General features: G+C 44.9%; 1 protein-coding gene across 4 annotated transcripts in view; it reads right to left on the bottom strand.

The window, feature by feature from the left end:
* Positions 1 to 1,638: 1,638 nt before the first annotated feature.
* Positions 1,639 to 13,558, bottom strand: part of OTUD7B (OTU deubiquitinase 7B) — a 73,067-nt gene continuing 61,147 nt past the window's right edge. For all 4 annotated transcript variants that reach the window (XM_023213570.3, XM_023213569.3, XM_023213571.3 and 1 more), the window contains 5 exons: positions 11,285 to 11,412; positions 10,824 to 10,973; positions 10,158 to 10,272; positions 8,447 to 8,531; positions 1,639 to 6,397 (listed from right to left, as the gene is read on the bottom strand). In XM_023213570.3, coding sequence (XP_023069338.1) covers positions 5,189 to 6,397; positions 8,447 to 8,531; positions 10,158 to 10,272; positions 10,824 to 10,973; positions 11,285 to 11,412 — 1,687 coding nt within the window. In that variant the 3' untranslated portion in view covers positions 1,639 to 5,188. The remainder of the gene's footprint in view (positions 6,398 to 8,446; positions 8,532 to 10,157; positions 10,273 to 10,823; positions 10,974 to 11,284; positions 11,413 to 13,558) is intronic.

A 13,558-nucleotide genomic window follows, 5' to 3' on the forward strand; every position in this document is an offset into this window, starting at 1 on the left:
TGAGATCCGGCCACTGCACTCCAGCCTGGGCGACAGAGCGAGACTCCGTCTCAAGAAAAAAAGAAAAAAGAAAAAGAAAAAAAAAATTAGCCAGGCGTGGTGGTGGGTGCCTGGAATCCCAGCTACTTGGGAGGCTGAGGAGGCAGAAGAATCGCTTGAACCCAGGAGACGAAGGTTGCAGTGAGCCGGGATCGCGCCATTGCATTCCATCCTGGGCGACAAGATCGAAACTCCGTCTCAAAAAAAAAAAAAGGGGGGGGGGGGGGGGGCGGGGGAAATTGGAGAAAAAAATTGGGCGATTTGGATCAATACTTAACCAGGAATGGAGTGGGCAGCAGCTGAGGGTTAAGGCTGCCTCTCCCCATCCCACACACCCCCAGTAGAAGTACTAGATGAAGAGCAGGGAGGAGAGGCAAGGGGCTATATCAGATTTTTCCATTTTCAGAATCCTGGTCTGACTGCAGGTTTGTGCCAGGAGTAAAGGCTGCTGGGAGGGGCAGCCGGAGGAGGGAGGTGGAGCTGAGTGACTCACAAGATGAGTCACAGATCCAGTTATAAGCACAGAAAGAGGCCAAGGTCCTTCCCACCCCCACTCCTCTTAACTGCTACCAGCCAGCTTCCGTTGCTCTTTTCCACTGCCCCCTACCCACTTGGCCAATGCAGGAGGTGTCACGGAGAAAGTCTACATGGGGACATCGTAGTATTTTGTTACCCAACCAAAGTATGGGGGCAAAATACCCTGTGATTTGCAGACGGGGTGTCTGCAAAGTAAGAGACAGAACGCCTGCATGACTCATCCAAATCTATAGTTGAAAGGCCTGGAGGGAAAGAAGGAAATTAGAAAAATCTGGAGTGCAGGTGATTCCAGGCCGGGAAGGGGCTTCTAATTCTGTCTTCTCACCTGTGACTGTTATGTCTGGGGCAGACTCATTGGAGAAGGAAGACACAGAGGCCGGGCACGGTGGCTCATGCCTGTAATCCCAGCACTTTAGGAGGCCAAGGCTGGCAGATCACCTGAGGTCAGGAGTTCAAGACCAGCCTGGTCAATATGGTGAAACCCCGTCTCTACTAAAATACAAAAATTAGCCGGGCATGATTGCGGGTGCCTGTAATCCCAGCTACTTGGGAGGCTGAGATGGGAGAATCGCTTGAACCCAGGAGACGGTGGTTGGAGTGAGTCGAGATTGCACCACTGCACTCCAGCCTAGGCGGCTGAGGGAGACTCTGTCTCAAAAAAAAAAAAAAGAAGAAAAGAAAAAAGAAAGAAGACTCAGAGTCCAGAGGTGTCCGAGTAATTCAGAGACAATCATCTCTGAAACACTCTTTACTGAGGAGGGAAAAAAAAGTGACTAGAACCTTGGACACATGGCTAAAAGGAGTAAGAATGGCAAAAGCTAGGTTCTCAGAACACATTCAAAACCAGCCTCCTTTTTTCGGGCTCAGTATCACCCCGCAGATATACAACACGAAGTCACTGCTAATTCTTGTTTGTCTGTGGGCCTCAGTTTTGCTTGACAGAAAAAAAAAAAAAAAAAGCTGAGCTAATAGAGGCAAGGTACTTCCCTTCCACGGCCCTCTACAGCACTGAGTTTAACACCATCCCCACTCCTTGAAAAGACTGAATCTTTAAAAAAAATCTTTGGATATAATCTTTTTATTTTGTTGATAAAAACCAGTATGGAGGAAAGACTTCTGGTTAAATCTTGTAACTTTCAATAAATGCAGCATAGGTTAAGGAAGATGCAGAGGCCTAACCTACAGTAATACTTACTCCATTGGAGATGGGGCAGAGAGCATAGCAGGGAGGGAGTAGCACTATCTAACATCAAAAAGGGAAAAACAAGAACCCTGAAAATCTCCCCTCTCCATTAAAAACTTCAGTAGGTACCCCAGTTGCCCTGGATTAAAGGAACTAAGTGCACTTAAATTTAAGCCTGAGAGATGATATCATCCCTCACTTGGGGTTAAAGGGTCTACCTTCCCCCTTCACTCACACACCTCTCCTTAACTAAGGAATTTTTCTGCCCATTTTGAGTGCAGGCCATAAGTCCCTTCTTTCCTTCTCTCTAACCCAGTAACAACATGGGCTTGCCTCTTCTATTCCCTCATCTTCCCAAAATACCACAAACCAAGCTGAATCTATATTAATTTCCCAGGCATTATTCCTTCACCTCTCCCCATCCCACCAAGCCCCTCCCCAAAAGAATGAAGCAAAACAAACTTTACTATCTCCTATAAAAAATATCCATTGTCTCAGGGTCTCTCATCCTTAGAATGGAGAGGTTTTTCAATGCCTCAATAAATAGTTACCTTCCCAAATAAAAAAAATAATTTATTTCTTAATAAAAAGTTATAAGGCCTAAAGCCCCATTTTACCATATTCACCCCTAGACTACCCCTCAAAATTTCCATCTTTTTTTATTTGAAAATAAGGCAAAAGGAATTGGGATTGGCTAACTTATAAATAAAAACAAACATGATACAAGGTTTTTTGTTCATTTGTCCTCAGTTGTTAAAAACAAAAGTATTAACTAGAATCTAACAACAGATCAAATCCAAACACAGCAGTCCAGTGGAGAATCAAACTTTTCCGGCTTTATTCTCTGGGAAAACCCCTGGTCTGTTTTCATTCCTATTGGTCCAGGCCAGCATCCTATGATATGAAGGCCTAAATTAGGAAAGCTAGGTGAGCTGTGCAAATTCAGGGTGTCTGAGCCACCTGCTGTTGTTTGGTGTGTGATGGGGGTGGAGGCGCACACAGTGGTGTTCTCACTAGTGTTGTTCAAATCACAGAAACAGGGACATAGCTAGGGTGAGATAAGTAAAGCACTCACCTTGGACACAAAATTTAAGGAATGCCAAAAAACCCAGTAACCAAGATAAATACTATTTTAATGCAGCATTTTTTAAAAATCACAATTAATGTAAAAAATCTATGATGGACAATGTATTAAAAATTTAAATTAAAATGATTCATCCCTATACTTACTCAATTCAGTCCCACTTCCCTCCTCCTAATCTCAGTCCTATCAGATCCTGTAAGATTTCACTATTTTACTCAACATAAATTTTTTGCACTAATTTTTTAAATACTGCATTTTTCAAAGTATCTTGATTAATGAGTTTTATAGTAACCTTTAAATTTTGCACCTTAGGGGAGTGCTCATCTCATACCAGGTTCCAGACCTGCTTAGACATATACACATCCCTTCCTTTGGAATCTCACTGCTTCCTTAAAACAAATCTATTTTCAAAGAAAAAACCCTAAGAGTTAATAGCCATAGGAAATTATTAAATCAGATTTGGAAAATAGGTGATTTCTGAGTTTGTTGAGGAGAAAATAACCTTTCTAAACCGTGAGCATTTCCAATGAGGACAATCTTGACTGGCTACCGAGGAGGAAAACACACACACATATATGTACACACACATGCGCATGCATGTATGCACAACTGCTTTAGATCAAGTGTGGGGATTACGTCCCATGGGATGGGTTATGAGTACATACCTCAAAAGAGAAATCCAAAGACAGAAAAATAGCCCCAGTTAATACTCTGGACATACAAGTACACTTATTCTCCTTCACATCCACCCAGGAGTGTATACAATTGCATAGTTGACTTTTTTTTCCCGGAAAATAATATACAAGAAAAAGGAAAATTGGCCCAGGATAGGTCTTCTGGTTTAAAGCTCTTAGAAATGGCTCTGGCCAGAGCATAGGCTGTTCAGACTTGTGCTTTGTGCAAAATGCGAAGGAGCTCCCCCTCCTGTATCCACATCCCCACTCCCAGCCCCTAGAGAACAGGGATGGGTCAGGGAAAGGGAGAAATCTAAAGACAGATCAGCTCATTGGGAGTCATCTGTGCTCTGTGGTTATAGTTCACTAAAATATATTTCTCTAACTACCTTTTTATAAATTGCCCCTATATATTTCAACATCAGTCCTAATATCAAAAATATCTCTTCTTATAAAGTATTTTTAATTATTTTAATAAACTAACCACAGATTAAGGTCAGCTATGGCTTAACAAAAGAAGCCGGGATGTTAAGTTCATTCTCCAAAAGTAGAGCAAAGGGAGAAAGAACCACTTAAGTAGGAGAAAAAAATCATTTTTTAAATATTTTTGCTTGCTGGGGTCTTTTCCTTAAAAAAATGTCAATAAAATAAGTTGCTTTCTACAGAAACGCAGCAGCCATAAAGGATTGTAGTGCTCTACTTAGGTTTTTGGTTTTGTTTGAAACAGTCTGGCTAAAATGTCTGTCCTCCCACCCCTCCCAAGGTGCACTCAAACCCCCATGTATCGTTATTGCTGTGGTTACAAAATAGATCAGTTCTGTCCCAATTCACCTGGAGAAAATGCAACACACACGACTGCTATTCTCACCATGCTCTTCCCTTTCCCACTGGGAACTTAAACAAATACAATTAAAGACTTAGATGAGGAAAAGATAGGGGGTAATCAGCAATCTCTTCTCAACACCTCTCAAACTGTAACAGGTGACAGATGACTGCTTGGAAGGAAATAAAGCTTAAGAGGAAAAGGATTTCCCTTTAAGTTCCTCCCTTTCCCATCTAAACAAACGGATTTAAACTACCCCCACCTCCTAACAGGCACCCATGGGGACACATTACTGCCTTGTCTTTCCAGATCCTTCAAGGGGAAGAATTTATCCAACCTTAATTTCTATCTTAATTCAAATCAATAGCAAATATGTCCAATTTCCCACTTCCCCTCCACACTTCTCACTCCACCACCATGTGCTTTTTCCCAACCTAAAGAACTTTGGTTTTCTTTTATTGACTGAGAACCTCCTTTGCCCATTCCTCCCCAAGACTTCTGCCCACCTCCCACCCCCACACACCAAACCTTCCCCTGCTACTTTCTCCGAGGTCCTTGGATGGGACCCAGGAGGTTGTAAGACAGAATCGCCATCTTTCCCCCTTGTACCTCAGTCTCATCAAGTCAAGCTCTGCAGAGGAATAGTACAGCCCCTGGGGCGCCATCCAGCCCCGACCTGCTCTTGCCAGCCTGGCAGCACTCCTGTGCGCACACACTTAAAAGTTTCCAGGCAGGCTCCCACAAACATGACTGCATTTGCCCCATCAACATGGGGACTGTGTTCTTAATGAGCCAATTAGTTGAGCTTAACTTTGTTTAGCCTCTTTGCCCTTCAATGTTCCACCCGTTCAGAACCTGTGCACCAGGAGCTCCCCATCCGGTTCCCGCTCCCTCCTCCTCAGTTCTTCCCTGTAACAACAGGAACAGAAGTTGTTTGTCTCAGGGTGTCCATAGAAGCTGCAGTTCGGTTGTTTGCATTTGGTCTGGGTTGGGGGAAGCCCCCGGAGACCTCCAGCCCATCCATCTGGCTCAGGGGGCTCTCTGTAGCCATTGCTATAGGAATTGGCCACTCGGTAGGGGGGTGGTAACAATGTACCCCTGTGAACTCCATCCTTAGAGTGGCTGCCTGGCTCCAGAGAAGGGATGCTGTCCTGATGGGGGTAGGGTCGCCCAGGAGGGCACTGTCTGGGGAAGGTGGCATATGGTGGTAGGCCCCCGACACATGGACCTCCTGCCAATTGCCTCCGGGGTTCCTGGCAGTGGACTCCGCCCCCAGAAGGCCGAGGGATAGTAAAGCCCCCAGGGTAGCCAGTAGAAAATGCCATTGCCTTGGACTCTGCTGGGGGACCGGTCGGCTGCTCTTCCCTAGCATCTGGCTCTGGCTTTTTGGCTGGAGGAGGGCCACCCCCTATTCCTCCATTCATGATCTTCCTCTCTGCCTCCTTCTGCTTCTGTTCTGCCAGGAATCTCTCCTCAGCATCAGAAAGGTAGCGCTGGATCATCTCCTCCTGATACTGGTGACGGTGACCCATCTTCAGGGTTCCAACAAAAATAAACTTCCCCTCCCCTTGCATGGCAGTCCTCAGAATGCTCAGGCTCTGCATCACCTCCTGGCTATACTTGCTCCCTCCGTTACCAATAGACTCAGCTGGGGGCTTCTCAGACACAGGCCCATCCCCAGCTGCCTCCTCCTTGCCACCCTTCCAGCTCTTCAGTGCATTTTTCTTCTTCTTCTCCAGTGTCTCAGTGCCGCTGCTTCCCCCCGACCCTGTCCCCACCCCTCCAGGCTTCGACCCCTTGCTGTGCATCAGGCCCCCCATGTTCTTCTTGAGCTTGCTGCCCAAGGTTTTGCCAAAGCTGCCCAGTTTGTTAGCTACAGAATCTGCTCTCTTCTTGTCCTTCTCCCGATCTCGCTTTGACTTCTCCTTCCGCCGGCCGCCCTCGTTGCTGGTGGAACTGCTGCCAACTGACTCCTTGTCTGAGTCTCCAGACTCAGGAGTGGACCGGGGCTCATCTCCAGCTGAGGCAGTGGGGGACTCAGGCTGGGCCAGAGGAGCCTGGAGGAGACAAGAACACTGTTGACAGTTATCCCAGCAGCCTGGGATGGGGGAATCCCCCAGGGACTCTAGCCCATCCATCTGGCTAAGGGAGCTCCCTGCAGTCATGGCTATAGAAATTAGCCAGGTAGAAGAAGGGTGGACACCTATGAACTCCGTCCTTTGTGTGACCGCCTAGTGACTGCCTTGCTCCAGAGAAGGGCTGCTGTCATGATGAAGGAAGGGCCACCCAGGATGGCACTGGGTTCCAGTCAGTCAGCTTTCTCCCCCACTGCAATCTGACTCCCTTCTGTAATAAGGAGATAGTAGAATGAAGCCTTTCGCTTCATTTAGAACAATGAGCAACCATATGATACGTGGCTTCTGGGTGAGAGGCCCAGGCACTAGAATGTTCTTCATTATAAATTTCTCTATGCCAAATTCTGCGCAAAACTAATCTCAAGAAAGTCTTGACTAATCAAAACTAACCAAGTCTAGCCACTTTGCATCCCCTCAACTTTTATACATTCTGCATTGGAGTTCATCAATTTGCCCTTACTCCTGTGCTCCTGTTCTAACTCAGAGCCCACTGAATTATGACCTCTTTAAGCTACTCCGTGTCCTAGTGCCCAAAACAGAGGTCTATCTACAGAAGACTTAGGACAAAATAATGATCATCTCGAGTTCAACAAACAGTCCTGAAAACCTTTCTTAAAGAATATGTTAAGCCAGACGTGGTGACTCATGCCTGTAATCCCAGCACTTTCGGAGGCCGAGGTGGGCGGATCACCTAAGGTCGGGAGCTCCAGACCAGCTTGGCCAACGTGGAGAAACCCTGTCTCCACTAAAAATACAAAATTAGCCGGACATGGTGGTGCATGCCTGTAATCCCAGCTACTCAGGAGGCTGACACTGGAGAATCGCTTGAACCCAGGAGGCGGAAGTTGCAGTGAACCGAGATCACACCATTGCACTCCAGCCTGGGCAACAAGAGCGAAACTTCATCTCAAATAAAAAAATACAAAAATTAGCCAGGCATGATGGCAGGCACCTGTAATCTCAGCTACTCAGGAGGCTGAGGCAGGAGAATCGCTTGAACCCAGGAGGTGGAGGTTGCAGTAAGCCGAGATTGTGTCACTGCACTCCAGCCTGTGCGACAAGAGCAAGACTCCATCTCAAAAAATATATATATGTTTTAGTATCAGACAACAGAGCCTGGTTGGAGAGGAGATGTGGAAAACAGGAGACTAACGGTTTTAAAAAAGCAGGAAAGGGCTGGGTGCAGTGGCTCATGCCTGTAATCCCAGAACTTTGGGAGGCCAAGGTGGGTGGATCACCTGAGGTGAGGAGTTTGAGACCAGCCTGGCCAACATAGTGAAACCCCATCTCTACTAAAAATACAAATATCAGCTGGGTGTGGTGGCACACGTCTGTAATCCCAGCTACTCCTGAGGCTGAGGGAGGAGAATCGCTTGGACCCATGAAGCGGAGGTTGCTGTGAGCCAAGATTGTGCCACTGTACTTCAGCCTGGGTGACAGAGCAAGACTTCCTCTTAAAAAAAAAAAAAAACAAAAACGCAGGAAAGGCCAGGCGCGGTGGCTCACACCTGTAATCCCAGCACTGCGGGAGGCCAAGGCGGGCAGATCATCTGAGGTCAGGCATTCAAGACCAGCCTGGCCAAGATGGTGAAACCTGCCCTCTACTAAAAATACACAAATTAGCTGGACTTGGTGGCACATGCCTGTAATCCCAGCTACTCAGGCGGCTGAGGCAGGAGAATCGCTTGAACCCAGGAGGCGGAGGTTGCAATGAGCAAGATTGTGCCATTGCACTCCAGCCTGGGTGACAGAGCAAGACTCCATCTCAAAAAAAATAAATAAATAAAAAATACAATAAAAACAGGAAAAAGTGTCTTTGGAACTTATTTGACATCTTCTAGTTACTTCTAACCTTGAATTGTAAGCCACCACTCAGAATAGATTCAGAAGGAAAACCATCCCAGATCTCCTTGTTCTGTCACTGAAAATGAAATGAAGACACACCAGGGTAGATGTGGGAGAAGTCTTCACCTGTGCATCAGAGGACAGTGGGATCCACTTCACATTCATGTAGCTATGCAGCAGATGCAATTTGACCTCTAGGGACAGAATTACACTATGAAAAAGAGAAAAAAAAATTCACTGTGACCTTTCAAAAGCAAAGCAACTTCATATAGTTGGGAGAAAGGGTGGGAGAGGGCTACATGGCTTAGGAGTCAAACAGGATTGGGTTTGAACTATTTCTCCACTAATTAATAAGCTTTATGACCTTAAGCAAGTCACTTCAACCTCCCTGAAACTCAGTTGCAGCTGAGAATGGGTATAGATAATATCTATCCTGCAGGGTTGTTGTAAAGATTAAAAGTGTTTGGAAAGAGCCCAGTACAGTGTCTGGAAAATGGAAAATACTAGACAGTAGCCATTATTATTGTTGTTGTTGTAAATATTATTTAGAAGGAGCTTTTGATAAATAGGTGAGAGGTTAATTTTAAAAAGTCATAAACTCTGGATTTTAAAATCAAACTCTCTTAGCTGGGACCCAGTGGCAGGAGCCAGAGAGGGAAGCGCTAGGTAAGTACCAAGGGAGGAGCTTTTGCATTCATACACTCTCCATCAGGAAGTTGATGCAGGAGGCAGAAGGAAAGCTTAACAAGCCACAGGGAGGTAGAGTTGGGGCTGAGAGGGTAGGGAACATATTTATCTTGCTATTAGTTTAAATTCCAGAAAGGCAAAAAACTCAGAGCAAACTATTTTGATCACTTATGTATTTATTTATTTATTTATTTTGGATGGAGTTTCACTCTTGCTGCCCATACTGGAGTGTAATGGCACCACCTCAGCTCACCGCAACCTCTGCCTCCTGGGTTCAAGTGATTCTCCTGCGTCAGCCTCCCGAGTAGCTGGGATTACAGGCATGCGCCACCACGCCCCCCTAATTTTGTATTTTTAGTAGAGACGAGGTTTCTCCATGTTGACCAGGCTGGTCTCAAACTCCCGACCTCAGGTGATCCGCCCGCCTTGGCCTCCCAACATGCTGGGATTACAGGCATAAGCCACCGCATCCAGCCTTGATCAATTCTTTAAAACTCCTCTCACTTGGGCTAAGATATGTGATTTGATTATCCTGATTTTCTTTCTTTTTTTCTTTTTTTTTTTTTTTTTGAGACAGAGTCTCACTCTGTCACCCAGGCTGGAGTGCAGTGGCACGATATCGGCTCACTGCAACCTCCACCTCCCGAGTTTAAGTGATTCTGCTACCTCAGCCTCCCAAGGAGCCGGGACTACAGGTGCACGCTACCACACCCAGTTAACTTTTGTATTTTTAGTAGAGATGAGGTTTCACCATATTGACCAGGCTGGTCTCGAACTCCTGACCTCGTGATCCACCCACCTCGGCCTCCCAAAGTGCTGGGATTACAGGCATAAGCCACCACGCCCGGCCTTATTATCCTGATTTTCTGATTACTCTTTTAGGAATGAATCAGTACATGAACACTTTTCCTATTATAAGAAAAGAACAAGTTGAGATGCTAGGACTCCCATCTCTTTCAGAGGGAGAAAAAGCAGCTACACCATGAAAGAGTCCTGGTGCCCAACCTGTCCTCTACCTCCCCATCTTCACAAAACTCGCCTTAGCTTATGACTGTCTTGCCTGAGCTGAGGAAAAATCCCGGGGAGATGGATGCTGCATGTGGAAGAAATCCCAGATACAAAGTAGATGAAAAGACTAGGCCTGGCTTACCTGGCCAATCGGACATTGTCACTATCATCTTTGCCCCACTCCCATCCTTTTCCAGGGTCCACAGCAAAGTGCAAGGGTAGCAGCTTATACTCTGAATCTGTAAGTGGGATCACAGCTGGGGAGGAAGAAACATATCATTAAGGAATCTCCTTGAGAGAGAAAGGCGACTGAACACAGACTTACTTCACTAAAATCATCCTAAGATCTTTCATTGTAGTCACTTCTCAGTTCTTACATGTGAATTAGCCTGGCATTAAAACTAATTGGCTAGTTTTCCCGCTATCACACAGCATATGTTTTAGGCCACAAATCTCCCTGAGTCCCCACCAGTCAGTTAACTAACTCTCACGATGTTCTTTCCAGTTAATGTATATTCAGATAATTCAGTCATAATTTAACACAAATTAGAAAAGCATCATTTAGAAGCTACCACCTTAATCATAAGCCTTTACTCCAGAAGAGGGAATATAGGTCTTGCTTTACTCCCAAACCCCCACTTTTTTTTTTTTTAATTTGAAAACTCTGGCGTAACTTATAGCTTAATAAAACAGTATCAACATGTGCTGTCTGGGCTTGCATGCCACTTAATTCTTTCCTCCTACATTAGATCTCATTCAAGTTTTTCAAGTAAAAATAATGCAGACCAAAAGACATGTCATTCAGCACCTTGTTCCTTGGTATTCTCCTTCTGCTCCATGGACACGAGTGCAGAAAAGTGGGCCTGATCATATGCGAGCACCAGAGGGGAGCGGTGACACTGGCTGGCTGGGACCTCCAAAGGCAGATAGATTCCTCCAAAGGGAATAGGGGCAAATGCTGCAGGAAGCCATGAAGATTATTATGAAGGCTGTGTTTCTGCATAGTGGACAATCCCTTCACCCCATTCTGCCAACTGAGCCCCTGCTTTCATTCCAACATGTTTAATAATTATTTCCTAAGAAGCACTGTCAACGAATCCCAACTGCTTTACTCAGAATCTCTTGAGAATTTTGCACTATTCTAATTGATAACTTGCTTTCTCCCCAAGGGTCTATATATCCCCTTTCCTGCCTGCCTTCCAATGCTTAGCCTAAGGCTCTGCAAAAGGGGGTGCTCAGGATGGAGTGAGGACTGACTGGCTGACTCACCTTCCCCTCCGGAGTCCCTCAGCATGGTGTCTGCCACGACGACTATGGGCCTCCTAAGCACATGAGCAAGGACAAAGACGTGAAACTCTTCAAGGCTCTCATATACAGGCTCCTCAGAACTCTCCACCCTGGAACGGCGGGAGGGGAAGAGAGTGGAAGAGGTGCAGTAAAAATGAAAGAATAGAAACAGGAGACCCTGAAGACCAGTTCTGCAGAAAGGGAAAAGAAGAATGTCCTTTCCTGGTTTTCCAATCTTAAGGCTGCCACTGATATACCTGATTATTTTATGCTACCGTAGCTGTTTCTACTTCCGTTTCACATATGGGGAAATCCAAGAAAAGAAATTTGAAGTCTCTGGGGTTAAAGCAGTGTTAGGAATTTGGAGGTAATCCCTATCTCTTAATATTCCTCCTGTTCAATAGCCTCTCTCCATTCTCTTTATCCAGTAGCTCAATACACAACTGCATAGCTTCATCCTACTTACTTCATATACTACAACCACCCACACATCACACTCATGTCTTATAAAAACGGCCAAACACAATTCCTTTCCTATGTTCCCTCACTTAAAGAACAGCCTCACCATCTATCCAGTAGCTCAATCAGAAGTTTGTGGAATATTTACTGTGCTTTTATCTCTCACCTTCCAGTAATCACGTGGTTTCACCAATCCCATTTCCTGTGTGTTTCTTTTATCTGTCTCCCTTGGCCTATCTTCAGTCTACCTCACTGTTCACATCCATGGCCCTTTCCTGGATTACTACAACTGGATTACTGTTGGATTACTGGATTACTACAACTGCCTCGTATCTCACTCCTTTCCACTTCATTAACCACTGGAGTCAGTGTGTTCAAATATGGAGAGACAAATTTGCTCCTGTCATTCACATACTCAATATTCAATGGCTTCCACCCCCTAAAGCAATTTTATTCAATAATGGATGCTTATTACAAACAAAGATTTCTGGGCCTTACCTCTGTCCAACTCAACTGGACTTTTCTGGGGTGGAGGTCCAGAAATCAGCATTTTAAATAACTCACCCAGATTATTCTTATGTACAACCAAATATGGATAGGTTATAATTTTTAACCATTATGCAAAATTTCAAAATTTTAAACATATTCAATACTAGAAATGATAGTATACTAAACAATCATGCATCCATCACCCAGCTTTAACAATTATAAACACATGGTCAACCTTTTTTCTCCCTTTAAACAGAAAGTTTATTACAGCATATTACAGGCTTGTGTCAGTACTAAATGGATCAATAAACAGATTCTAGGCTGCACTTTCAGGAATGCACCCAAAGCTACTCCTCAGATCTAGGGTAGCATGGGAACTGCTTGCTGCTCCTGCACATTTTTTTTTTATATACTTTAAGTTCTAGGGTACATGTGCACAATGTGCAGGTTTGTTTTACATGTCTACATGTGCCATGTTGGTGTGTTGCACCCATTAACTTGTCATTTACATTAGGTATATCTCCTAATGCTATCCCTCCCCCCTCCCCACACCCCACAACAGGCCCCCACCTTATGTCCAAATGTTCCCCACCCTATGTCCAAATGTTCTCATTGTTCAATTCCCACCTATGAGTGAGAACATGCAGTGTTTGGTTTTCTCTCCTTGCGATAGTTTGCTCAGAATGATGGTTTCTAGCTTCATCCATGTCCCTGCAAAGGACATGAACTCATGCTTTTTCACGGCTGCATAGTATTCCATGGTGTGTATGTGCCACATTTTCTTAATCCAGTCTATCATTGATGGACATTTGGGTTGGTTCCAGGTCTTTGCTATTGTGCATAGTGCCACAATACACATACGTGTGCATGTGTCTTTACAGCAGCATGATTTATAATCCTTTGGGTATATACCCAGTAACGGGATGGCTGGGTCAAATGGTATTTCTAGTTCTAGATCCTTGAGGAATCGCCACACTGTCTTCCACAATGGTTGAACTCGTTTACAGTCCCACCAACAGTGTAAGTGTTCCTATTTCTCCACATCCTCTCCAGCACCTGTTGTTTCCTGACTTTTTATGGTCGTCGTTCTAACTGCTGTGAGATGGTATCTCATTGTGGTTTTGATTTGCATTTCTCTGATGGCCAGTGATGATGAGCATTTTTTCATGCGTCTGTTGGCTGCATAAATGTCTCCTTTTGAGAAGTGTCTGTTCATATCCTTCACCCACTTTTTGATGGAGCTGTTGTTTTCTTGTAAATTTGTTTGAGTTCTTTGTAGATTCTGGATAGTAGCCCTTTGTCAGATGG

This window comes from Piliocolobus tephrosceles, chromosome 1, assembly GCF_002776525.5.
Source record: "Piliocolobus tephrosceles isolate RC106 chromosome 1, ASM277652v3, whole genome shotgun sequence".
Classification (NCBI taxonomy): Eukaryota; Metazoa; Chordata; class Mammalia; order Primates; family Cercopithecidae; genus Piliocolobus; species Piliocolobus tephrosceles.